This window comes from Coregonus clupeaformis, chromosome 29 (genome assembly GCF_020615455.1).
Source record: "Coregonus clupeaformis isolate EN_2021a chromosome 29, ASM2061545v1, whole genome shotgun sequence".
NCBI lineage: Eukaryota > Metazoa > Chordata > Actinopteri > Salmoniformes > Salmonidae > Coregonus > Coregonus clupeaformis.
In genome coordinates, this window is record NC_059220.1 from 40755891 (window position 1) to 40782803 (window position 26913).

Below are 26913 nucleotides of genomic sequence, written 5' to 3' on the forward strand. Positions count from 1 at the left end.
AAAACATTCGATGAAGATGTTGAATCCTCACTGCAGGAATAATAGGTGGTGGAGAGAGAGCCTCAATCTGGTCCAAAATATGAAAACAGATTGAAGGTTATAAAAGCATGATACTTATAAAGATATTGATATAGGCCTACTGATTTGATTAAAGTGTCGACAATGGAGTAGTCAACTGCTGCTTTTTGTGTAGCAAAGCTCATGTTTAAAACACCTGCTTAATTTTAAATCATACCTGTAGGTCTATTCATGAGTTCCTGCCTTATATAATAATAATAATAATAATAATAATATGCCATTTAGCAGACGCTTTTATCCAAAGCGACTTACAGTCATGCGTGCATACATTTTTGTGTATGGGTGGTCCCGGGGATCGAACCCACTACCCTGGCGCTACAAGCACCGTGCTCTACCAGCTGAGCTACAGAGTACCACAAAAGTGTATAAAAGTATAAAAGTGGGGGTGCACAATCTGGTGGGGGGTCTGGGGTCCTCCCCCTGAAAATGTTTGCATTTTTTAAACCATTTTCCTGCAATTCTATATTGTTTCTCAAAAGGAATTTTATGTTTACTTGAAAGAACACAACCTTTTTTTCTTAGGTTTTTGCCACAATAAACTACATTGAAATTGAAACTAAATGGACTCCTTTTTCTAACTAGATTACTAATCTACCGCCTTCCCTCAAAGTCCCACCTACAGTGATTGATTGACAGGTCAAACTGTTAAAGGGATAGTTCACCCAAATTACAAAATAACACATGGTTTCCTTACCCTAAGTGTCCACAGCAGCAGAGTCAATAAAATACATAACTTGAAGACATCATTGTGGCAAATCATATCTTGCAGCAAAACTGTAAATATGCTTTCATTTCAAGAGAAGACAGATTTAATGTTAAAAAAGGTTAACTTCCTTAGAAGATCGTCCTGATCACATAGGCCTAGGCCTAGACGATATCCAAAACAACTAACACACTGAATTCACACATTTTAAGTCATTTTAATTGTAAATGCATGTCTTTCTTCTCAATACCACAACTAATTTGACCAATCTGGGAGGTAAAGTCATTAAAGTATTCAATAATTTAGCTGTGTATTTCAGATGGAATCAAGGCATTAGAATATACCAGAGGCCACCAAAATAGAGCTCGTTCTTCATGCCCTCACAGACCACAACAGCCAGGAACTCCCTGGCTGGATACTTTTTCTATTTGGCTGGCTAATCCATGTAATTACAGAAAACACTGCTTCATCCACTGCCACAGTTATTAAAGCATCCATCCCACTGATCCCACAGCACAGCACAACAGGCCTCGGGGAGCTGTAAGACTAACGCAGCAAACATCACCACTGCTGTATCATTTCCCGCAAGAGCAGAGACATGCTCCCTCTCTCACGCTTCCGCTCTCCAACACGGTCGACCAACAAGGAAATTACTTTGTTCATTAGGAGGATATTAGCCACCCGGGGAACACAGTTCGACAATCAGCAGAAGAGTATATGTGTAATTGGAGATGTTATCAGTGCTCCGACAGGGGGGCTGATAGGAAAGGGAATATTGTAGTGAGTTTATGAATATTGAGGAGGAGAGGTGAGAATATAACACTAGGGGGAGGGCCTTAGCCTTGTCAATCCCATGTCCCCTGAGGCGTGATTGGAGGATTCCATCGCTGTCATAATAGCTGCTCATATTTAGAGCCACTGTAGGAATCGTTTGGAATGTTGAAGTCTTAGCGATTACATCCTATGTTGCTTTGTGAAACCTACCTCAACCATCCTGGTTTTTGGCGTAACTGGAGTGGATAATTTTCTCCGGTTGATTCATAATGTATGATAAACACTCCTCCCTGTCTTTTCCAGAGGTCTTCCATACATTACCACTGGTGAATTCTATCCAGATCTCATCGCCAGTCTGAACACAGACACCTCAGTTTTCTCCCTCCCTCTTCCTCATTTTGCTTCATATTCTCTCCGTCTCTCTCTCATCATGTTTCTCTCCATCTCCCTCAACTGCTTTTCCTCAGCACCTCCCTCCCTCTCCTTTTCCCTGTTTTCTCCCCCCTCCCCCTGGACAGTGGATGGTATGTGTATTCTCTCCTCAGTCAGGCTCAGCACCTCTGGGTTCTGAATTATCCTCTTTAGTTCTTCATCCCATTATCAGACATCCGCTTCTAGGTTTTTCTCCCTCACCTCTTCTCTTCTCTCCTGCGCCCGCTGTGCTGTGTGTGTGATTTAGACCGCTCCCACGGGTGCATTGCAATGGCACCGTTTCACAGCCCTTCCCAGAATGCACAAGTGTGCTATTCCGACCTGGGAACTAGGGATGCACATTTCGGTCAATTTTGCTGCCGACTAACCAACCCTCATTAACATTTTTTCAACCAGTAAAATGAGGTGACCAACAGAAAATACTATACATGCATACAAGGAACAGACATTTTTCATTAAGAGCCTTAATGGAAACATGCAACAATAGCAAGCCTTTTGTCTTACTGTCAAAAGGCTTTAGCCTGTTATTGAACCTGTAATGAAGCAGCTGATAAAATGTAATTTTCAAACATTTGCCAAAATGCAATTTGTGGAAAAACACCGTTCTAAACAGCGCACCTAATGCGAGCAGTTCCATATGTGACAGAGATGAAAAGCCTAAATTGGCTTCTGGACAACGAAAGAAAGTTGATATGAAAACCAATAGATCAGGAGAGAAATGCTGTAATTGTCTTCACGTTTCTATGGTTGGATTTGGCTATGCTACTTTGAAGCAAGGTAAGACATGCCTCATGTAAAGTAAAATGTTCAGGTTTCAAACAACTATACTGCCTCAAGCTCACATTGCAAAGTGGTGGTGATGTCCTGCCTACCGTTGACTATAGCCAGAGATACTATATATAATGACAAGATGGTCTTGTCTCCGCCCTAATAATAGCAGTCTTTGTCCCAAAGGCGGGAAGGCAGGCGGTCTGCTTATAGCCTATGTACCCGAATGGCGAATGGAAGGCGTGCTTTAATTACGAGTTGAGATTGAGAAATTAAAATAGTAGCTCTTTTTAATCATGGCCATCAAAACAGTTAACACGCAATTGCATTTATAATTGTTATTTGTTGCGCAATGACTGGGCTTATAAAAATAACGTTTCACTCCAGTACCAGGTTTTTGAGGAGCTGCTCTCGTGCTGTCTGACAGGTGATAGGCTATTCCGCTCCTCAAACTAGGCTCTGTATGCTGTGCGCATGTGTTAAATAACATTCATGGCGACTAACGTAAATACACAGGCGGGAATTAAATTCCACTAAATTATGTAAATTAACTTATAGATCGCTAAGCATGACCGGTCAAATGTATTTTTGGAGGCTAACCGATTAACGGTTAACATCCCTACTGGGAACCGATCATATAAAGACATGACCTACATGCTGAAAAACAACTAACTAACTAACTAACTAACGGGCTGCACGGAAGAATACTGTACCAAGTTAGCTAGCTGAATAAACTAAGTTGGAGTCTGTTCCCAGAAAACATTGAACCGCTGTAGTTTACAACAATTATAATTTCTAAAGTGGAAGTTGGGAGAGTTATATTTGAGTGTTTCAGTGAAACGTAAGTGAGGGAGGCCCCGCTCTCTCGCTTTCCCAGATGTTTAGTTAATTTCATTCCGATCTCCTTTGCATTATTGTAGCCTTTTCTGTAGCCTGTCAACTATGTGTCTGTCTATCCCTGTTCTCTCCTCTCTGCACAGGCCATACAAACGCCTCACACCTCGTGGCTGCTGCCACTCTAATCTGGTGGTCCCTGCGCGCACGACCCACGTAGAGTTCCAGGTCTCCGGCAGCCTCTGGAACTGCCGTTCTGCGGCCAACAAGGCAGAGTTCATCTCAGCCTATGCTACCCTCCAGTCCCTCGACTTCTTGGCGCTGACGGAAACATGGATTACCACAGAAAACACTGCTCCTGGGGAAGGACTGCCCGCTCCATGATCTCGCCATCACGGTTGACAACTCCATTGTGTCCTCCTCCCAAAGTGCAAGAACCTTGGCGTGACCCTGGACAACACCCTTTCGTTCTCCGCTAACATCAAAGCGGTGACCCGATCCTGCAGGTTCATGCTCTACAACATTTGTAGAGTACGACCCTACCTTACACAGAAAGCGGCACAGGTCCTAATCCAGGCACTTGTCATCTCCCGTCTGGATTACTGCAACTCGCTGTTGGCTGGGCTCCCTGCCTGTGCCATTAAACCTCTACAACTTATCCAGAACACTGCAGCCCGTCTGATGTTCAACCTTCCCAAGTTCTCTCATGTCACCCCGCTCCTCCGCACACGCCACTGGCTTCCAGTTGAGGCTCGCATCTACTACAAGACCATGGTGCTTGCCTACGGAGCTGTGAGGGGAACGGCACCTCCTTACCTTCAGGCTCTGATCAGACCCTACACCCAAATGAGGGCACTACGTTCATCCACCTCTGGCATGCAAGTCCCCCTACCTCTACGGAAGCACAGTTCCCGCTCAGCCCAGTCAAAGCTATTCGCTGCTCTGGCACCCCAATGGTGGAACAAGCTCCCCCACGACGCCAGGACAGCGGAGTCACTGACCACCTTCCGGAGACACTTGAAACCCTACCTCTTTAAGGAATACCTGGAATAGTATAAAAGTCATCCTTCTACCTCCCCCTCCCCCCCATAAAAAAAGGTGGCTGTCCCACTGGCTATCATAAGTTGAATGCACCAATTTGTAAGTCTCTCTGGATAAGAGCGTCTGCTAAATGACTTAAATGTAAATGAAGGAAGGGGAGCTGTTGACCATGGGATGGCATCCACATTTATGATCGAATTACCTAATCGTTTAATTTATCCTTCCGTGCAGGACTGTTGTGATAGGAACACATGGTGCTAGCAGGTCTGTAGTGTAGTAATTGATTAGCAGGCCTGGGGATCAAAGCCTGTTTAATTTGCAGCTTGGGGTCTGCGGGACGACCAGGTGCCCAAACAAACCTGAACTCAGCTGCCCCTTCAAATCGCTATGGCAACTGCTTTCTGAGCTGACCATAGAGTAGGGTGGGGGTGGAGGGAGACATGCTCCCTGGAAGGCACCCTGGATTCTGCTGTGTGAGGGTAATACAATGTGAGCCCTGTTGTGCTGTCTAGGGTTGTAGGAAGGGCAGGCAGGTGTCCATATCATGTCTCCGCTCTCATCCCATCCCACAATGCAACAAGGGTATCGTACTTTGTGATGTCACTATGCATCAGCCTACCCGATCTGTGAAGCAGAGTGAACGAGGAGTGAAGAGAGGGAGCAACGTTTTGGAATAAGATGCAGCCCTGGTTGCATGATATCCTCAGTTGTGGGCTCTCCTGGGCTTGGTTAAAGTACACTCAACATCCAGGCAATGTCCCGAGTGGCGCAGTGGTCTAAGGCACTGCATCGCAGTGCTAGCTGTGCCACTAGAGATCCTGGTTCGAATCCAGGCTCTGTCGTAGCCGGCCGCGACCGGGAGACCCATGGGGCGGCGCACAGTTGGCCCAGCGTCGTCCAGGGTAGGGGAGGGAATGGCCGACAGGGATGTAGCTCAGTTGGTAGAGCATGGAGTTTGCAACGCCAGGGTATTGGGTTCGATTCCCATGGGGGGCCAGTATGAAAAAAAATATATAAAAAATAATGTATGCACTCACTAACTGTAAGTCTCTCTGGATAAGAGCGTCTGCTAAATGACTAAAATGTAAATGTAAGTAGACATGTACTTACACAAAGACAGACACTGCATAAGGAGTCAGTGCATGAGTTAGCAGATCCAAAGTGCACTGGAAACACTGCCAACACTGCCAATCCAACTAGAGTCAATCAATCAAATGTCACCACAAACATCACTTGATTAAAAAATAACATCTCCTTATACGGCCACATTAATGTAGTAAATGTTAATAAACATGAGAAGGTTGTTGACATTGTTGTGTGTATGATGTCTGCCTGGCCCTGCAGTGGGACTGCCTGGCCAGTGGTGTGGCTTTCAGTCCAGTTTACAGTGCTGATCAATGTAACCCGACCCGGTGCTCCCCGGAGAGCAGTTTCCAAGTATGTTGTCTGTCTGTTCTCCATCCATCCACAATAAACAGGATGGCCCTCGCTGCTCTGCTCTCTGTGACCGATGGCTGACCTCGATTACAGGTCAAACGCTTTCCAACTCAATCAATGCTCAGTTGATGGGACTGACTGAGTGACTATGATCCCCTGTTATGCGTGTAGGCAAGGCAGACAGTTAGGGATATGATCCTATGGTGACAGTCAGCAACCCACTGGTAGGCTAAACCACTATTACCACAACATCCACCACAAGGTAAGGACTACGCCCACAGACTGTAGTGTGGTAAGACTGTTGTTGTCTTTACCTGGCTCTGTGTCATTGGGCCACAGACAGAGTATTACAGCACTGAGTTTAGTGCTGCAGGGTGAGGATCAGGCTCAGTGATACTGTTAATAACATATCTGTTCTAGTAACACGTGTTACAGGTTTTGGTTTTTCCATTTATGTTTTGAGGTTGGACTTTAGCACGTATAGCTCGTTAGCACATAGGGCACACTGATTGGTGTCACCTCGTTAGTCAGTATGTGTTACATCTGTGCTGGTTGCCATCTCGTTAGCTGGAAGGTGTTTCACCTGTGCTGGCCCAGGTGCTATTTAAGAGTGGCTGGCCCAGTGCTCCAGTTGTCTTGAGAGATGGAGGGTCAACACCTTTAGTTGAGTCTCCCTATTTGATTTCTAGAAAAACATTCCTTTGTCTGATCTTCCCTGTTTTCGTTTTGCTCCACCATTTTGGCTTGCTTCCTGTCTTTAAGTTTGGTGTTTTTTGTGTTGTATTTTTTGCCACTTCCTGGGCAAATTTAGTGGATGCTCATGGGGTGTCTTTTAGGTTCCAGTTGTTGTTGCTAGCCAACTTTCAGTGGACACCCCCATGAGTGTCTTTCAGAACCCCTCCTAAAACCCTGGCTGTTTTGGTTGTTGTCAGTGACTCTGTTAGTTCCCCCTTCTGTTTGAGTGACATTCTTTGGTTTTCTTGCTGGGGAACGTAAGACACGGGACAGCAGTTCAGCTGTAGCACTGTAAACTCTGCTACTGCTGGACTGCATCCCATGTGAGCATAGGTAGGTTATCATCAGTATCACTGAACACCCTGCAGCCCAGTCTGCCAGACAGAGTAGCCTGTAACAGAATGCCAGTTAGAGTGTATTCTCCAAGCCTGTTGCATCATCCAGTGTGTATTCTCCAAGCCTGTTGCATCATCCAGTGTGTATTCTCCAAGCCTGTTGCATCATCCAGAGTGTATTCTCCAAGCCTGTTGCATCATCCAGTGTGTATTCTCCAAGCCTGTTGCATCATCCAGTGTGTATTCTCCAAGCCTGTTGCATCATCCAGAGTGTATTCTCCAAGCCTGTTGCATCATCCAGTGTGTATTCTCCAAGCCTGTTGCATCATCCAGTGTGTATTCTCCAAGCCTGTTGCATCATCCAGTGTGTATTCTCCAAGCCTGTTGCATCATCCAGAGTGTATTCTCCAAGCCTGTTGCATCATCCAGTGTGTATTCTCCAAGCCTGTTGCATCATCCAGTGTGTATTCTCCAAGCCTGTTGCATCATCCAGAGTGTATTCTCCAAGCCTGTTGCATCATCCAGTGTGTATTCTCCAAGCCTGTTGCATCATCCAGTGTGTATTCTCCAAACCTGTTGCATAATCCAGTGTGTATTCTCCAAACCTGTTGCATAATCCAGAGTGTGTTCTCCAAGCCTGTTGCATAATCCAGAGTGTATTCTCCAAGTTTGACACGTGGTGTAACCTCAGCTGTAGAGAACCAGGCTTCCCTAATTGGAAAGCCTGGTGAAGTCAATGGCAGAAAGTAGCTAAAAAGGGCTGGAAACCCGGTGTAAATTAGTTACGCCTCGCAACATGTCAAACAAATGCTTGCTTGGGCAGAGCTCAAAGGTCCCCACTAGATTATTGCAATAGCAAGAGTTCCATTTTCTGCAATGTTGCAAACTAGCAATTGCAACAAATCTCTGCAAAATGTGTCCTACCTAGTCGGAAAACACCATAACGGCACTTCTACAGGCATGTATGTGGGGGAGGGTTGTTGAAATGTAACATCCAATAAAAATCTAGCCACTAGAAGTCAGCGGACTATTCTAGCCATTTTGGCTAATACTAAATTTGTGACAACAACTTGATTTCGGGGTATGGCTACGCGAGACTACCTCAACTGTTACCCCTTAACCCAGCATGACGTCTACTCTGTTACCCCTTAACCCAGCATGACGCCTACTCTGTTACCCCTTAATCCAGCATGACGTCTACTCTGTTACCCCTTAACCCAGCATGACGTCTACTCTGTTACCCCTTAATCCTGTGGGTGGGTCTGTGGGTGTCCTAGAGCAAAACAACCGACATGTACGTGTTCATGAGAGTCTCACTTTTAGTGTGTAGCCCAAACTGTTGGGACGCTACAGACAGAAGTTGGCAGATGGGCTGTACCGACTTCAGACGAGTCCCGAGACGCTTGTGGGGGTTGAAAAGCAATACGGAGAACGCCATCGTCTTTGTGAGAGTCTCATCTTTCCATAGGAGGGTCATTATAGTTTGTAGGCCAAACCGTTCGGAAGCTACAGACGATTTTGTGAGAAGACCGGTTTCCGGATGTCTCATGGTCTGACAAACACCACTCTAGCTCTGTCACCTTTCACCGCAGTTGCGGAAATGCGACATCGGCGGATGCAGTAGATTGAGACAGACCTCTAGCTTAAACTGACTGATTTTTATGGGGATACTTTTATTATGCTAATTCCATTTCCGCAGGGGCGCGGACATCGACTATGGGGTGTTAACCCAGCATGACTTTCACTCTGTTACCCCTCAACTCTGCATGACGTCAACTCTGTTACCACTCGACTCCGTTCCCTCCATCTGAACACACTGCTGTATTGTTAGCTCAGTCTCAGCTCCACATTCTCTCACCCCAGCCTCAACGGAACTGTCCTCCATTACAAGAACAGGCGTTTGTTATTATTCCTGCCTGAACCATTCAGTGTTCAAAACAAAAGCCTGATTATACTTTCACTATCTACTGTGAACATCAGCTCTTAGGTTTCTACTCAACACAACACTAACACTAACAGGGTTATCTGACAGAGACTGGTGCCATGAGGAGAATGGACACCCAATCCTCTTTTTACAAATCCAGGCCTGTACCACTATCATAGTGGGCGAAGCATAGATAGGCTTGGGTTAGCACAAACACACAGAGATCATTCCCCTTTCTTTGACATGTAAAGGCACTGCAGAGACAGACAGTAGAGATGAGAATATATGAGACGCTGAGAGGAGGGGGGCTCTAGGGAGGGAAGCACAGATATCACAGAGTCTGAAAGCCTCTTCCAACATGTTCCCTCTGATACACACCAAACAAACAACTGACACACACACACACACACTGAAGGATCAATATAGCCTAGTAGTCCTGTCTGTAGAGACTGCACCTCTCAAAAACAGAGAGAAAGAGTGAGAGAGGAGCGAGTTACAAAAGCAGAGAGAGAGAGTGTGAGAGCAAGAGAGAGAAACTCATCAATAATGTGGTTTAGTGAGAAGTGTGAGCTGATGGTACTCATCAGTGTGGGGGTTCTGCCTCCTCTCCTCTCCTCTGTGTTTTCTGGCCAACCAACATGAGATCACTACCCAGCGCGGATATCTATCCAGCCACCATCACAGAGAACCAGGAGAGACAGACAGACCACACAACAGTACTGCAGCTCATTCACCATTTAACAGCAGCTCATTAAACACCACAAGAGCTTATGGACAATTTGCTCCATGGAACATTCTAATTTTCCATACAGAAAACGCATACATACACAGTACACACGCCACAAATGAGCCGCAGTCCAAGTTGTCTGATCTGCTTTATCTCAGAAAGCAGCTGCAGAGCTGAACAGTAACAGCAGCAACAACCAAGAAACTGATAGAGAGAGACTGGGTTGGTTGGATGGATGGGATCCACTGTTCATGGATGATACAGCCAAGCACGAACATGTACAGTATTTCTGAGGGAGGGTGTGCGTATAAGGAGAGGAAAGGTGAATGTATGTCTGTGTGTGTAGTTCAGAATAACGACATGGCACTTACCGAAGATATTGGTGGAATGTCCTTTCTTGGCGAGAGGTTTCAACTCATTGTGACCCCATCCGTACTGTCTGTAGCTGTCCCACGCATGCTTCATCATCTACAACACACACACACACACAGGGGCTTTAGACACATCTGCAATACAGTAACATAACGTGAGTCTTGACTCTTGTTCCATCTGGAATAGAAACAGAACATTTAGAGAAAGACAATCGTAGCATTTTGTTGTGTCTGCTACAACACCATGAAATCATCTTGAACTATAGACTCTAAAGGGAGACAAGAGGCTTGTCACATACATTAATTTCTTTTTTAACGACTCATACATACAGTCCTGCATGAAACATCTTAACTAGATAGCATAAAGAGAAACAAACAATCAGCGTTAACACGCAATCCTTTTTTCACCATCATTGCAGCCTCGACACTGGACAGAGAGAACGGCACAACACCTAGGCCTTTGTTCTGGAAAATGATGCTATTGAGATTGACAACCCCGTGCCCCCTCAGCCACTGGCCCCACCTCCACTCCAGCTCCTAGTGTGACCACAACCCTGTCAGTTCCACTGTCACTCAGTTTCTAGGTCAATGGCCAGCAGGTCCCTCACCACATCTCACACCATGGATGGGTGGACAGGACACAGTGTTTGTGCGCCATGTAACTACCTATCTTCAGACAATATTGGTAAATTGTAGCCGTAGGGCTCCTCTCTCTAAGCTTTTTCATCGTGTTATCCTTGACTGTCTGGAGGCACTGACTACACGTTTGTCTTGTGGATAAAAACATGGCTGTATTCTTAAAACACAACCTTTACAGAGGAACCATAAGAGATGGACTGAGAATAAAGAGACAAAATAAAGAGAGAGAATAAAGAGAGAGAGAACAGGATAAAAGAGAAAGAGACAGGATCGTGAGGCAAGCCTTGACATGAAGACAGGGATGCTGACCAAACAAGAGAAGAGGAGACGCAAGGGAAATTCAAGGGAAACTGTGAGGACGATACTGCTGACTGGCAGAAAGAGTCACGCTTTCCCAAATCTCTACTGCACGCTCACCATTTGCATTTTCCCTCCTAAATCATCACCCTAGTCTGGAGGAGGACATTTTCTCACCCTGTTGGTCTGTCTCTGTCTGCCTGTCTGTCATGGCAGCCATCCAAAAATGTGAGACCAGGTTTTCCTCCTGTTTGTGCCAGAGTCTCCTCCTCTCCTTTGCCAGCCTCTCCTCTCGCCTCTCTTCTCCCAGCAGCACCAAGGCCAGGGAGGGAGGGAGCAAAGCCAATAAAACAGAGGGCCAGGAGTTTCATTGTGTTCTTGGCTTGCTGGCGTTCTATGGCGCACTCGGTCTCCACACGCAGGAGATTATAAATCACAAACACACTGGGACAACACCACTTAACCATTGGCTCCCGATGACAAGGTAGACCTCCAATTGGCCAGTTTATCAAATGCTGATTGGCCCATCTGTTGAGGAATATAGGATTTACACATACTGAATATTCAAATGTATATTAACATTCTACACACTGATTGGACATTTCACTTAGTGTACCACTAAAATCCAATAGCCAACGAAACTCTCCCTTCATGCATGACTGTATAGTACGTTTCAACAGATGCTGCTCCTACAGGTTAGGTTACCTTCCTGAGAACATATTGAATGTCAAGTTCACTGCAGACATACACACATACGTTACCATGCCGCTGCTGCTGCCTGTAGAGTGAGACGAGGCCAGGGCTGTGTCCCAAACAGCACCCTATTCCCTATGTAGTGCACCCTATGGGCCTTAGTCAAAAGTAGTGCACTTTAAAGGGTAAAGGGGTGCCATTTGGGACGAACACCAGAATGGTAATGTGTTATGTGGCATTGCAAGTATTTAAATCTGGCTTTGAAAAGGGAGAGGGTTTTGGTTGGCTCTGGTTCAGTCTGGTTTCAGCTCTCAGACGTCCACATTCTTCCCCAGCTTAGCTAAGCCTCAGCTTCTTCACTGAGACCATGGGAGCACTGATGAGGGATTCACAAATCACACTATAAGACAGAGGAATAATGTGCCTCAGCAAAAAGAGGGAGAATCTGCACACTGCAATAATACAGTGCCAGCTATGTTCCCAACTGTGGTCTTCTCTACTCTTGGCTTTTATTCCCAGTGACTGTTGAAGGCCTTCTGCTCATCACTCGTCGGTTAGCAGCCATCCTGCCTGTCTAACTCTGAGCTTGGGGAGGGAAGCATTGGGAAATGACAGCTTGTGGTGGGGTTCTCGTGTCTGTTAAATAAAACCCACGCTCCACAGAGATGGAGACAAAACACACAGACCGACATCTCTGGTGATTCATCTCTGAGCCAGAAAAACTTGTAAGAAACTCACAGCCAACCTCATGGTTCTGGCTGTGTTGGTTTGAGCATGGTTACTAAGAACACCAAGAATTTGGGTTTAATTCACACAAGGGCCACATATTCAGACCCCTTGACTTTTTCCACATTTTGTTACGTTACAGCCTTATTCTAAAATGGAATAAATACACTACTGGTCAAAAGATTTAGAACACCTACTCATTCAAGGGTTTTTCATTATTACTATGAAATAACACATATGGAATCATGTAGTAACCAAAAAAGTGACCGGAAGTGTACATTTTTTTCCTCATCAATCTACACACAACACACCATAATGACAAAGCAAAAACAGGTTATACATTTTTGCAAATGTATTAAAAATAAAAAACAGAAATACCTTATTTACATATGTATTCAGACCCTTTGCTATGAAACTCAAAATTGAGCTCAGGTGCATCCTGTTTCCATTGATCATCCTTGAGATGTTTCCACAACATGATTGGAGTCCACCTGTGGTAAATTCAATTGATTGGACATGATTTGGAAAGGCACACACCTGTCTATATAAGGTCCCACAGTTGACAGTGCATGTCAGATCAAAAACCAACCCATGAGGTCGAAGGAATTGTCCGTAGGGCTCCGAGACAGGATTGTGTCGAGTCACAGATCTGGGGAAGGGTACCAAAAACTTTCTGCAGCATTGAAGGTCCCCAAGAACACATTGTCCTCAATCATTCTTAACCTGAAGAAGTTTGGAAACACCAAGACTCTTCCTAGAGCTGGCCGCCCGGAAAGAACTGAGCAATCGGGGGAGAAAGGCCTTGATCAGGGAGGTGACCAAGAACCCGATGGTCACTCTGACAGAGCTCCAGAGTTCCTCTGTGGAGATCGGAGAACCTTCCAGAAGGACAACCATCTCTGCAGCACTCCACCAATCAGGCCATAGTGGTAGAGTGGCCAGATGGAAGCCACTCCTCAGTAAAAGGCATGACAGCCCAGAGTTTGCCAAAAGGCACCTAAAGACTCAGACAATGAGAAACAAGATTATCTGGTCTGATGAAACCAATATTGAACTCTTTGGCCTGAATGCCAAGTGTCACGTCTGGAGGAAACCTGGCACCATCCCTACGGTGAAGCATGGTGGTGGCAGCATCATGCTGTGGGGATGTTTTTCAGCGGCAGGGACTGGGAGACTAGTCAGGAGAGGGAAAGATGAACGGAGCAAAGTACAGAGAGATCCTTGATGAAAACCTGCTCCAGAGCGCTCAGGACCTCAGACTGGGGCGAAGGTTCACCTTCTAACAGGACAACAACCCTAAGCACACAACCAAGACAACGCAGGAGTGGCTTCGGGACAAGTCTCTGAATGTCCTTGAGTGGCCCAGCCAGAGCCCGGACTTGAACCCGATCTAACATCTCTGGAGAGACCTGAAAATAGCTGTAAAGCGACGCTCCACATCCAACCTGACAGAGCTTGAGAGGATCTGCAGAGAAGAATGGGAGAAACTACCCAAATACAGGGGTGCCAAGCTTGGAGCGTCATACCCCAGAAGACTCAAGGCTGTAATTGCTGCAAAGGTGCTTCAACAAAGAACTGAGTAAAGGGTCTGAATACTTACATACATGTGATATTTCCGGTTTTTTTTAAAATACATGTGCAAAATGGGGTATTGTCATTATGGGGTATTGTGTGTAGATTGATGAGCCTTTTTTCAAATCCATTTTAGAATAAGGCTGTAACGTAACAAAATGTGGAAAAAGTCAAGGGGTCTGAATACTTTCCGAATGCACTTTAGCCTTTAGTGTTAACTAAGTCGCATTGGATGAAAACATCTATTAAATAACAATCATTATCTTGGTCTGTCTAGCAGTAGAAAGCAGATTCCGACCTACAGTTATGCTTGTTTACATTGAGCTGCACTGGGATCAGAACGTAATCATGGTTACATTAAGACACCGTGGCTCCGGTGCGAGATATGGGTTGAAAAACATACAGTACCTCAATGCAGGGATGGGCTACGCCACTGTACTCCAAATTGTACCTTTATCCACACGGATACATCGAGAAGATTGAAATACTGCCCTTTTCATCCTCATGCTAGCTAGAAGTAGCCACAGCAGTCATTATGGAATGGCACGTCGCGTTGAACAACAAAGGAGCTGATTGGCTGACGCTGCCATTTAACCCCCTAGAGTCGACATCTGAATATCCCTTTGGGCATGGTGCAGTTATTAATTACACTTTGGATGATGTATCAATACACCCAGTCACAACAATGATAACTATTCCTAACTCAGTTGCCGGAGAGGAAGGAAACCGCTCAGATACAGTATTTCACCGTGAGGCCAATGGTGATTTTAAAACAGTTAGAGTTTAATGGCTGTGATAGGAGAAAACTGAGGATGGATCAACAACATTGTAGTTACTCCACAATACTAACATAAATGACAGAGTGAAAAGAAGGAAGCCTGTACAAAATATTCCAAAATATGCATCCTGTTTGCAATAATGCACTAAAGTATTACTGCAAACATTTTTTGAAAATAAATTAACTTTTTGTCCTTAATGGAAAGCGTTATGTTTGGGGCAAATCCAACACAACACATCACTGAGTACCACCCTTCATATTTTAAAGCATGGTGGTGAGTGCATCATGTTATGGGTATGCTTGTCATCGGCAAGGACTTACAAGTTTCTTTTTTTTTATAAAAAGAAAAGGAATAGAGCTAAGCACAGGCAAAATCCTAGAGGAAAACTTGGTTCAGTCTCCTTTCCAACAGACTCTGGGAGACAAATTCAGCAGGACAATTACCAAATACAAGGCCAAATATACACTGGAGTTGCTTACCAAGACGACATTGAATGTTCGAGTGTACTAGTTACAGTTTTAACTTAAAATCGGCTTACGAATCTAATGACAATACTTGAAAATTACTGTCTAGCAATGATCAAAAAGCAATTTGATTTTGGCAGAGCTTGAATGATTTTTTAAATAATAAAATGTGCAAAGCTCTTAGAAACGTACCCAGAAAGACTCACAGCTGTAATCACTGCCAAAGGTGATTCTAACATGTATTGATTCAGGGGTTTGAATACTTTTCTAATCAAGATATTTTAGCTTTATTTTCCATTAATACAACATTTTAAAAGTAATATTTCTTCCACTTTCACATAGTATTTTGAGTAGATGGTTGACAAAAAATGATAATGAAATCAATTTTAATCCCACTTTGTGACAACAAAATGTGGAAAAAGTCCAGGGTTGTGAATAATTTCTGAAGGCACTGTAGCTATAGATAGGCTAATAGGCATTGTCCCTATTAAGCTATTGTTTTGACGGTGGATTTATTGTATTATTTTGCATGAATAACCTAGTTTTACGCAGCACAAACTTTGTATCCAATCTGCGAGAGAGTGTGAGGACGGCTAAAGTAGGCTATAGGCCTACAGGACAGTTATGTAAAAAAATTAAAATAATAATCAATTGATTACTAATTAGTATGCTGGTGCATCGAACATTTATTTTACAATCTGCAATGTCTGAATTTCCCACTTTAATGACTGAATAAGTAAATACATTATCGCCACCAGTCAGCATTCTAAATAGCGGCATTGCGACACTGTAGGCCTATAGTTTCGTAAAACATAAACGTCAGGCTTAACATGAGAAAATGAAGAACCCCCCCCCCCCCAAAAAAAAAGGTATCCATTAAAGAAAATCTATAGACTAAAACAAGCACTAGCACCACATAATGTGATACCCTATCGATAGCCAGCCACGTAGACGTCGCAATTCCAGAACCATGGACAGTGATTGGTAGTCTATACTTTGTGAGTGGCTGACAACTTAGATTTACATTTTTAGGGAGGTGGGGGGCCCAAACTCCGACTTTGCGGGCATCCAGAGTAGGCTTGGGCGGTATAGCATATATACCCTAAACCGGGGTATTTGGAAAAAGCCACGGGATGGGTTTTAAATACCATCAATACCGTTGAAACCATTTAAGTTTTTCAATACATTTTAATATTTGTAGTTACTTTTTAAGTAAATACCTGCAGTCAACTTGTGCAATACGTTAGGACAGTGGTCACCAACTTTTCTAAATCAAGATCACTTTCTGAGTCAAAATGCAAGCCAAGAACTACCGCTCAGATTATATATTTTTTAATATGACTTTAAAACGTAAGACTTTGCAACATTAACCAATTAAAAACAGTTATGTAGCAATGAGGTTTGTGCAGTAGGATATACAGTGGGGGGAAAAAAGTATTTAGTCAGCCACCAATTGTGCAAGTTCTCCCACTTAAAAAGATGAGAGAGGCCTGTAATTTTCATAATAGGTACACGTCAACTATGAGAGACAAATTGAGGAAAAAAAATCCAAGAAATCACATTGTAGGATTTTTAATGAATTTATTTGCAAATTATGGTGGAAAATAAGTATTTGGTCACCTACAAACAAGCAAGATTTCTGGCTCTCACAGACCTGTAACTTCTTCTTTAAGAGGCTCCTCTGTCCTCCACTCGTTACCTGTATTAATGGCACCTGTTTGAACTTGTTATCAGTATAAAAGACACCTGTCCACAACCTCAAACAGTCACACTCCAAACTCCACTATGGCCAAGACCAAAGAGCTGTCAAAGGACACCAGAAACAAAATTGTAGACCTGCACCAGGCTGGGAAGATTGAATCTGCAATAGGTAAGCAGCTTGGTTTGAAGAAATCAACTGTGGGAGCAATTATTAGGAAATGAAAGACATACAAGACCACTGATAATCTCCCTCGATCTGGGGCTCCACGCAAGATCTCACCCCGTGGGGTCAAAATGATCACAAGAACGGTGAGCAAAAATCCCAGAACCACACGGGGGGACCTAGTGAATGACCTGCAGAGAGCTGGGACCAAAGTAACAAAGCCTACCATCAGTAACACACTACGCCGCCAGGGACTCAAATCCTGCAGTGCCAGACGTGTCCCCCTGCTTAAGCCAGTACATGTCCAGGCCCATCTGAAGTTTGCTAGAGTGCATTTGGATGATCCAGAAGAGGATTGGGTTGAATGTCATATGGTCAGATGAAACCAAAATAGAACTTTTCGGTAAAAACTCAACTCGTCGTGTTTGGAGGACAAAGAATGCTGAGTTGCATCCAAAGAACACCATACCTACTGTGAAGCATGGGGGTGGAAACATCATGCTTTGGGGCTGTTTTTCTGCAAAGGGACCAGGACGACTGATCCGTGTAAAGGAAAGAATGAATGGGGCCATGTATCGTGAGATTTTGAGTGAAAACCTCCTTCCATCAGCAAGGGCATTGAAGATGAAACGTGGCTGGGTCTTTCAGCATGACAATGATCCCAAACACACCGCCCGGGCAACGAAGGAGTGGCTTCGTAAGAAGCATTTCAAGGTCCTGGAGTGGCCTAGCCAGTCTCCAGATCTCAACCCCATAGAAAATCTTTGGAGGGAGTTGAAAGTCCGTGTTGCCCAGCGACAGCCCCAAAACATCACTGCTCTAGAGGAGATCAGCATGGAGGAATGGGCCAAAATACCAGCAACAGTGTGTGAAAACCTTGTGAAGACTTACAGAAAACGTTTGACCTGTGTCATTGCCAACAAAGGGTATATAACAAAGTATTTAGAAACTTTTGTTATTGACCAAATACTTATTTTCCACCATAATTTGCAAATAAATTCATTAAAAATCCTACAATGTGATTTTCTGGAAAAAAAATTCTCATTTTGTCTGTCATAGTTGACGTGTACCTATGATGAAAATTACAGGCCTCTCTCATCTTTTTAAGTGGGAGAACTTGCACAATTGGTGGCTGACTAAATACTTTTTTTCCCCACTGTAGGTCCAATACATTATCACTGCATATTGGCAATGCTTGAATTGCCCAGCCAATGATGTTCTTCTCAAACCATTTTCAAATTATATACATTTTTTAATTGGTATATGATCACACTGGTAATAGATAATTTGTCGTATTACTCATGAGACCCAGCTGAGTGAACATAATATTATAAATATTTTTTTTACTGGCCTGCATATGATAGTCAGTCTGAGGGGAGGGAGGGAGCAGCGATGAGGCTGCCTCTCACCCAACTCACTGTCCCTCCACTCTCCCTCCCTCCACTGAGAAAAGGGGACACAGTCCAGCTGATGGCTAAACTGAAGTCGCACTGCATTATTTCTGCCTCATACATCAATTCATGTTGTTACTCCTATGACCAGAGAAAGTGAAATATTCCTTGATATTAAAAAAGACAAGCCGCTAATAATAACAACGCAAGCTTATCGGAACACTTTGCTATACTCATCATTGCAGCTGCAGTGCTGGAGTATGCACATGTTATGGCTTATAAAAGTGTTGACAGTGCTGAATAACTTAAACATAAAAAAAAGCAGCTCTTTGCTGAATTTGTTGAGTCTCTCTCTAGTCACGTTTATTTTTTTACGTTTAGAATTTTCACAGTATCAACTTCTTTGTGAGTTCGAGCTTTCTTTTTACAGTCTATGGCTCGAGGAAACTGTGCAGACATGGTGATCTGAGCTATCTGATTGGCCAGCGGTAGGCATATAGGTGCACTTGATTTGCTCTCTGGGCCTGGTTCAAAATGGGAAAACTTTGCCTTGCTAGCGCCAGGGCTGCTGAATCAAGCGCACCCAACGCCAACTGCGCAAATGAATAAAAAATAGGAACGCAAGACTTTATCGTTGTCAAAACTTTGTTCATTTGCACAATGTCTCTCGTTCACATTTGCTGTTAAATGTCCAAACTCACCAAAAATTATATTCAGTAGCTCCAACTATATATGTGTAACTTTATGAGCATGATTGCCTGTCTTTGCAATTCGTTTAACTTTGTTTGCGCTCATTAGCATATTTATCTAGCAGCCTCCATGTAAATTCGCTATTACTTGTGCTAATTATGTTAGCATTCTTGTAATAGACGCCTAATAAGTATTTGTGCATTTTTTGGCGCCCCCTTGTGTACTAAGCTGGTAATACCGTAAATCCCTGGATGAGAAAAGGACGACGGTATGACGATATGAAAACCTGGATACAGCCAAACCCTAGTCCAGAGAAACTGCGCTACGCCAGTGCTCATGATCATATATGGAATCAGGAACACAAACACTTTGTATTTTCTTAAATAAACAAATTAACTACAGTAACTGTTGGTATTTCATTTTCCTGCTGTACCGAAACCAAACCGTGACCCCAAAACCGCTATATGTACCGAACCGTGGGTTTGGCGAACCGTTACACCCATAGCAGAGGTCATGCCGTCTTTGTCTTGCGCTGACATTGCTTATGTTGATAATGTTCATATCCACACCAGGATAATTATGTAGTCATTTCTACCCACTATCTATCATGGTGTGGATTAATGTCTGCCTTTAGAACCAAAGAAGAGGCTAATATAAAACCATCTCCCTCTGCATAGAGAAAACTGGGTCTGGTGTTGTATCTCTACAGATTGTGGATTCATTTGAATATTGATATTGGTGTAGATACCTCTGTAGATGTATTAATCATGCCACATTATACGCCCGACCTTGCCTTGGAACGGACTCCAGTCCCAGAGAGTGGCCCAGTAAGGTCAGTCTGGACGAGATTAAAATCTCTGCCCCTCTCTCGCTCTGCTCGTCCACTATCACTGAGATGTGTATATCTCTTCAGCTCTTGGGGTTGATGAGAACGGCAGATATAATTATTAAGATTTCTGGAGAATTCATAACCAGTTCTAATATGTACACACTAAAGTGGACACATCACATCACCTTGTAATTTCATAATCTGAGCACTCTGGTGCTGTAATGTGATTTTTGTTCTAAATATCATCAGATTTTTGGGAGGAGGAGCGTGACGTCGCCTGTTGTGGGCTGAGCTCTTGGGCGCGTTACATGAATACATTATTTCCCCGGCTGATCACTTTTTCAAAGCGCGCTTTGCAGAGAACCGTGAGGGTGACATCCTTTTAGAGTAAATCACATCTCTTGGACCACTTCCTGGAGAAGCAAGGCCAGGACTGGAGCAGAGGCACAGAAAGAGGGAAGGGAGAGATGAGGGAGACAGAAAGAGAGAGAAGCATGCAAAAAGACAGCACTACATAAAGAGTATCTAAGCAGATAAAAGCAGAGAGATAAAGGAAAAGAGGGATAGAAAGAGAGGGGGATTGTATGCAAGAAAGAGACAAAGACGGAGACAGAAATAGACAAGAGCAGGTAGAGATAGTGAGTGAGGGGGGTATGAGTGAGGGTGGTATGAATCAGTGTGACTGAACAGGACCTTCCTTTATCCAGCTGGATGACCCATAACAATCTGAGTAGCACCCCCACCCACAGGTTAGACTATAAGTTGTAGTTTACTGGAATACTTCCTGTTCCTGCATAACACAGGCCAGAGGAAGATGACGGGACAGAGATGGACAGCCTATAAACTTAGAGGTCCGCAGTGCGGCCGGCCAGTGCTCTCTCTGCCTTCCTGTCTCCTGTCCTGAGAAACAGCCAGCTAGGAGCTCTGCTCTGACCTTCACAATGGCAGTCAAACCCTTGGCTACCAGGCACCCACCCCCAGCGTCCAGGCCGGGTCTGTCAGGATGCACACCCTGCCCTCAACCATCACCCACGGGTGATTCATAAAGCAGAAGCTACCCCCCCACCATCCCATCCTAGAGTCCTGCATTAGGTTGGATACCCAAGGTTCCCTGCAGTTGATCCGCTAAAAGCTGGTGGGTGTAATGAAAACATTCTACCAACCTGCGGGTTGGCTCGCGGTTCAGAACAATTATATTCCGGGACGGAAATGTGTTAAATCAAGATATATTGTTGTTTTGCATTGCGTTGTGAATTCGATTCTGTGAAAGGTGAGGCAGGCATATAGGCTACCAGCCACACACGCAGTGGATCAGAGAACTGTCCATTATTTGTGTGGTGCTGAAACTTGTTTCATCCCCACACATGAGAATACGTTGCCAAGTGTACTTTCACTGGCTAGCCTACAGTAGCTCACCTGAAAATGCTAATGTAGGTCTAACCGGAGAAATAAAAAGAATGTTTATGAAATACACCATTGTGGAAACAAGTGCTGCGCGAGTGAAATCTCCAGTTTGGTTTGGAAGGATTTTGGAGTCATTGTGGACAATGACAACAACCCGTTAGATGGATACACAGCCAGCAAAAAGTGCAAGCAGGCATTTGTTTACAATAGCCTAATTCAGTTTACTATCTGTTAATTATTATGTTAATTCAGGCTTTTCTTCATTTAGACCATACGCAGGCCATATCAAGTTTAAACCAGTGCACTGGTAAAGGTTTGAGTATAACCTAAGCCAGGGGTAGGCAACTACAAATCAGTGGCGGGACGATTTTTGTCGTTGCAAATGGTAATTATAATAATTTGGACACTGCAAATTGAGCAGAACTAAGCCCAAAAAGAGATTGTATTTTAAAATAACAATCATTTCATACCTTGATTACATTGAGACTCTTTCTTTTATTTGTGCAAATATTTCGGAAAAATATTTCCTAAATTAAACTCATTTTTAGCTGAATCCCTGGTGATTTTAGTATTTTTTGACCAAAAACTAAAATCCTCCCCAAATTATATTTGTATATTTAAATGTTTTATTAAAACCCCTGGCCTAGGCTCTAGCCTACTAAATAAATGTATTTTTGCACACTATATAGTTAATTCTGGATATTGTTTATTTAAGTTTTAATTAACTTATTTTATTATCTAAATAATATTGAATGTTGTTTAGAACAAAACGCTCAGGTTACGGATGTGTCACAGCAACCTTAAAGGTCCTAAATGATGTCACCACCGCCCTTGATTCTAAGCAATGTTGTGCGCCTATTTTATGTGACTTGGCCAAAGCTTTTGATACGGTAGACCTAGGGCTGTGACAGTCATGAAATTTTATCAGCCGGTGATTGTCCATTATTTAACATAAACACATTTAGCATCTCCTGGCTTCCACACATAGCCTACAAGCCACTGATGCAGACCTTTGGAACATATACATTTTATATAGCTTACACCATCCCAATAAATTCATGATTTATTTTAGACAAGTCTAAAGAAACATTATATGAAGAAAATGTAGTCTATTTCAGAAGAACAGAATAGCATACTCTTGAGTTGTCCTTATGTTAGGCCCTGATCTGGCTATGCCATATGGCTGTGGGCTACACTAGTTCATTTAGCAGACAAGATTTGCTTACAATTCCATGGCTTTATTTTATAGTATGAAGAATACAATTGAACATAACTGAATAAAATACAAAGGATATTAACTCCAAACGATGAGGGAGGGCGCACATGCAGCTATTCTGTGTTGAACGGTTAACAAAAAAACAGGTACTCCTATATGCTTAATTTAGAGTTATTTATGTAACTTTATTTGTAATACAAATGTTGGGCTATATGTTTTGATTTTTTATACAGTCTAAGGCTACATGATGTGACTAATGATGATTTGAAAAAAGTTGCATGAAAGGCATGAGCTCTGCTTTGTTTTTTTGCGCAGGCTGTACACACTTAATCAGTCTCTCATTCACAATTTGACAAGCACTTGATAATGCCTCAAATTTCCCGGCTGCATCCCCTTTGTGCGGCCGTAACACCCCCTAAATAAATCCATGCCTTTTGCGACCAGTGCCCATTGTGCCGTTGGGCTGAATATAATAATTATAATTCCCTTCTCCCGGCTGCGTGCAGAAGCACCTCTTACTGATCGGGTCTTTCTCACAGGCTACAAGTGAAGACAGATACATTGGGGACGCAACTGCGCAAGTCCTTATCCAATTCTAAGGTGCATATTGAAGACATTGGAAGAACCGTCCACATGTACTTTTCGTCAGCCAACAAGATGAGTAGGCCTAACGAACAGCAAAAGCACTAGCCTATGTCAATCTACTATCCCCCATAGTACAGAAGTTTACCTATTCTATTCTGTGCAATAAATAAATATTCCAAAGTCTGGGACAGTTGTGGGACGCGATAGATCCCAAATTAATACAACCACTAGCATCAAAAAACCTGTTTTAAGCAATGATAATGACGCAACAGATGAGAACGTTTAGTTTAAAATGTTGATAAACTAGTAGGCTATTTACATTATAAGCACAGCAATACGCACATGGCAGTAGGCTACAAGCACAAATGTTCCAGTAGCAGGAAAACACCATTCTCAAAAGTGACCACAAAATGTGATTATGCATGTAATGCTTTTATTATAAAGGTGCCTTTTAATGGTGAAAATTATCTTCCCTAAACTTGAAACTCAAGCGCTGTGTATGTATGCCAGTTAGGCTCTACACCCGTTGTGAGTCGGATTAATGTGCTTCATTTTAAGAAGTTATTTGTCCACTTTAGTTGTGATACAAACCTCATCAAAACATATAGGCCTATGGGCTAGGCTACATGAGGTGTGCAACTATGATTTGAAAAAGTAGCACAAAAGAAAGCATGCGCTGTTTGCCTTAAGATGGGCATCATTCACAAGTGATAGGCTAATATTGTCACCCATCAGACTATTCTTGATTTAATCGTGTCGTTACATATACTAAATAATAGACAGTCAAAGGTTTGGACACACCTACTCATTCAAGGATTTTTCTTTATTTTTACATTGTAGAATAAATAGTGACAACATCAAAACGATGAAATAACACATATGGAATCATGTAGTAACCATTAAAGTGTTAGACACATTTTATATTTGAGATTATTCAAAAATAGCCACCCTTTGCCTTAATGACAGCATTGCACACTCTTGGCATTCCCTCAATCAGCTTCACCTGGAATGCTTTTCCAACAGTCTTAAAGGAGTTCCCACATATGCTGAGCACTTGTTGGCTGCTTTTCCTTCACTCTACCATCCGACTCATCCCAAACCATCTCAATTGGGTTGAAGTCAGGGGATTGTGGAGGTCAGGTCATCTGATGCAGCACTCCATCACTCTCCTTCTTGGTAAAATAGCCCTTACACAGCCTGGAGGTGTGTTGGGTCATTGTCCTGTTGAAAAACAGCCCAAACCAGATGGGATGGCGTATCGCTGCAGAATGCTGTGGTAGCAATGCTGGTTAATTCTAAATAAATCACAGACAGTGTCACCAGCAAAGCACTCCCACACCATAACACCTCCTCCTCCATGCTTTACGGTGGGAACTACACATGCAGAGATCATCCGTTCACCCACACCGCGTCTCACAAAGACACGCGGTTTGAACCAAAAATCTCAAATTTGGACTCCAGACCAAAGGACAAATTTCCACCTGTCTAATGTCCATTGCTCGTGTTTCTTGCCCCAAGCAGGTCTCTGCTTATTATTGGTGTCCTTTAGTAGTGGTTTCTTTGCAGCAATTCAACCACGAAGGCCTGATTAACACAGTCCCCTCTGAACAGTTGATGTTGAGATGTCTCTCTTACTTGAACTCTGTGAAGCATTTATTTGGGCTGCAATTTCTGAGGCTGGTAATTCTAATGAATTAACTTATCCTCTGCAGCAGAGGTAACTCTGGGTCTTCCATTCCTGTGGCGGTCCTCATGAGAGCCAATTTAATCATAGAGCTTGATGGTTTTTGCGACTGCACTTAAAGAAACATTCAAAGTTCTAGAAATGTTACGTATTGACTGACCTTCATGTCTTAAAGTCATGATGGACTGTCGTTTCTCTTTGCTTATTTGAGCTGTTCTTGACATAATATGGACTTGGTCTTTTACCAAATAGGGCTATCTTCTGTATACCACCCCTACCTTCTCACAAAACAACTGATTGGCTTAAACGCAATAAGAAGGAAATACATTTCACAAATTCCAGGCACACCTGTTCATTGAAATGTATTCCAGGTGACTACCTCATGAAGCTGGTTGAAAGAATGCCAAGAGTGTGCAAAGTTGTCATCAAGGCAAATGGTGGCTATTTGAAGAATCTCAAATATATTTTGATTTGTTTAACACTTATTTGGTTACTACATGATTCCATATGTGTTATTTAATAGTTTTGATGTCTTCACTATTATTCTACAATGTAAAAAATAGTAAAAATAAAGAAAAACCCTTGAATGAGTAGGTGTGTCCAAACCTTTGACTGGTAGTGCATGTGTGAAATTTGTTTTGATTTAGAATGGACCATTATCATGGACCTGTCTCGAAAAATGTCATATTTGCACTTAAATAGCGAATGGAGGACGCTTTTCCCGTGTTTCATTTTCATGCCAGCCAGGTAGGCTATACTCCTGCTGTAAAGAGAAGCAATGTGCTTAATATTAGGAAAGTTGAGAAATAAATATAGTAGAACTAGCCTATAGAAAACTGATGGGATCCTCCTCTTTTTAATAGAGGCCATCACTCTCATAGCTTATAGAAATGTTGTGCAACATGAGCTCATGAGCTCTCATTAAGTGTTTGATTAGCTTTTCGATAACATTTGCATTGATGTCTGAGTGATTAGAGGGACAATAGGGTGCTGAGTACCAGGCAGTTAGCAAGTTTGGTAGGCTACTAATGACCATCAGCAGCATCAGAGCTTGGAGAAGTATAATTACAGTGACTGAACGGTCACTTGGAATTTGACTACTGTCATGACTCGTGACCGCCGGTGTGGCGGTAATACGGTCACCGTAACAGCCCTAGGTAGACCATTCCATTCTTGTGGGTCGGCTAAGGAGTATTGGTGTCTCTGAGGGGTCTTTGACTGGGTTGCTAACTACCTCTTTCAAAGAGCGCAATGTCTAAAGTCAGAACATCTGCTGTTTCAGCCACTGCCTGTCACCAGGGGAGTAGCCCAAGGCTCGATCCTAGGCCCCATGCTCTTCTCAATTTACATCCACAACATAGCTCAGGCAGTAGATAGCTCTCTAATCCACTTACATGCAGATGATACAGTCTTATACTCAGCTGGCCCCTGCCCAGATTTTGTGTTATAAGCTCTACAACAAATCTTTCTTAGTGTCAAACAAGTTTCTCTGCCCTTAGCCTTGTTCGGAACTCCTCCAAAACAAAGGTAATGTCGTTCGGTAAGAAGAATGCTGCCTTGTCCATCTCGTTAGTCAGAAGGTGTTTCAACTGTGCTGGCCCAGGTGCTATTTAAGAGTGGCTGGTCGAGTGCTCCAGTTGTCTTGAGAGATGAGTCTCCCTATTTGATTTCTATAAATGTTTTCCTTTGTCTGATCTTCCCTGTTTTTGTTTAGCTCAACTTTTTGGTTTGCTTCCTGTCTTTAAGTTTGGTGTGGGTTTTTCCTTTGTTTACCTAATTTAGTGGGCGCTCATGGTGGGTGTCTCTTTTAGGTCCCAGTTGTTGTTGCTAGTCAACTTTCAGTGGACACCCCCATGAGTGTCTTTCAGAACCCCTACTAAAACCTACTGCAACCCTCATCCTCCACATAAAACATCTGTTC

The 26913-nt window shown here is 43.3% G+C and overlaps 1 protein-coding gene across 1 annotated transcript in view; it reads right to left on the reverse strand.

Moving 5' to 3' along the window:
• The window catches only part of LOC121571678 (mannosyl-oligosaccharide 1,2-alpha-mannosidase IB-like), a 114442-nt gene that overhangs the window by 51502 nt on the left and 36027 nt on the right, over nt 1-26913 (reverse strand). Inside the window, exon 5 of the mRNA XM_041883281.2 lies at nt 10160-10256. Coding sequence (XP_041739215.1) covers nt 10160-10256 — 97 coding nt within the window. The remainder of the gene's footprint in view (nt 1-10159; nt 10257-26913) is intronic.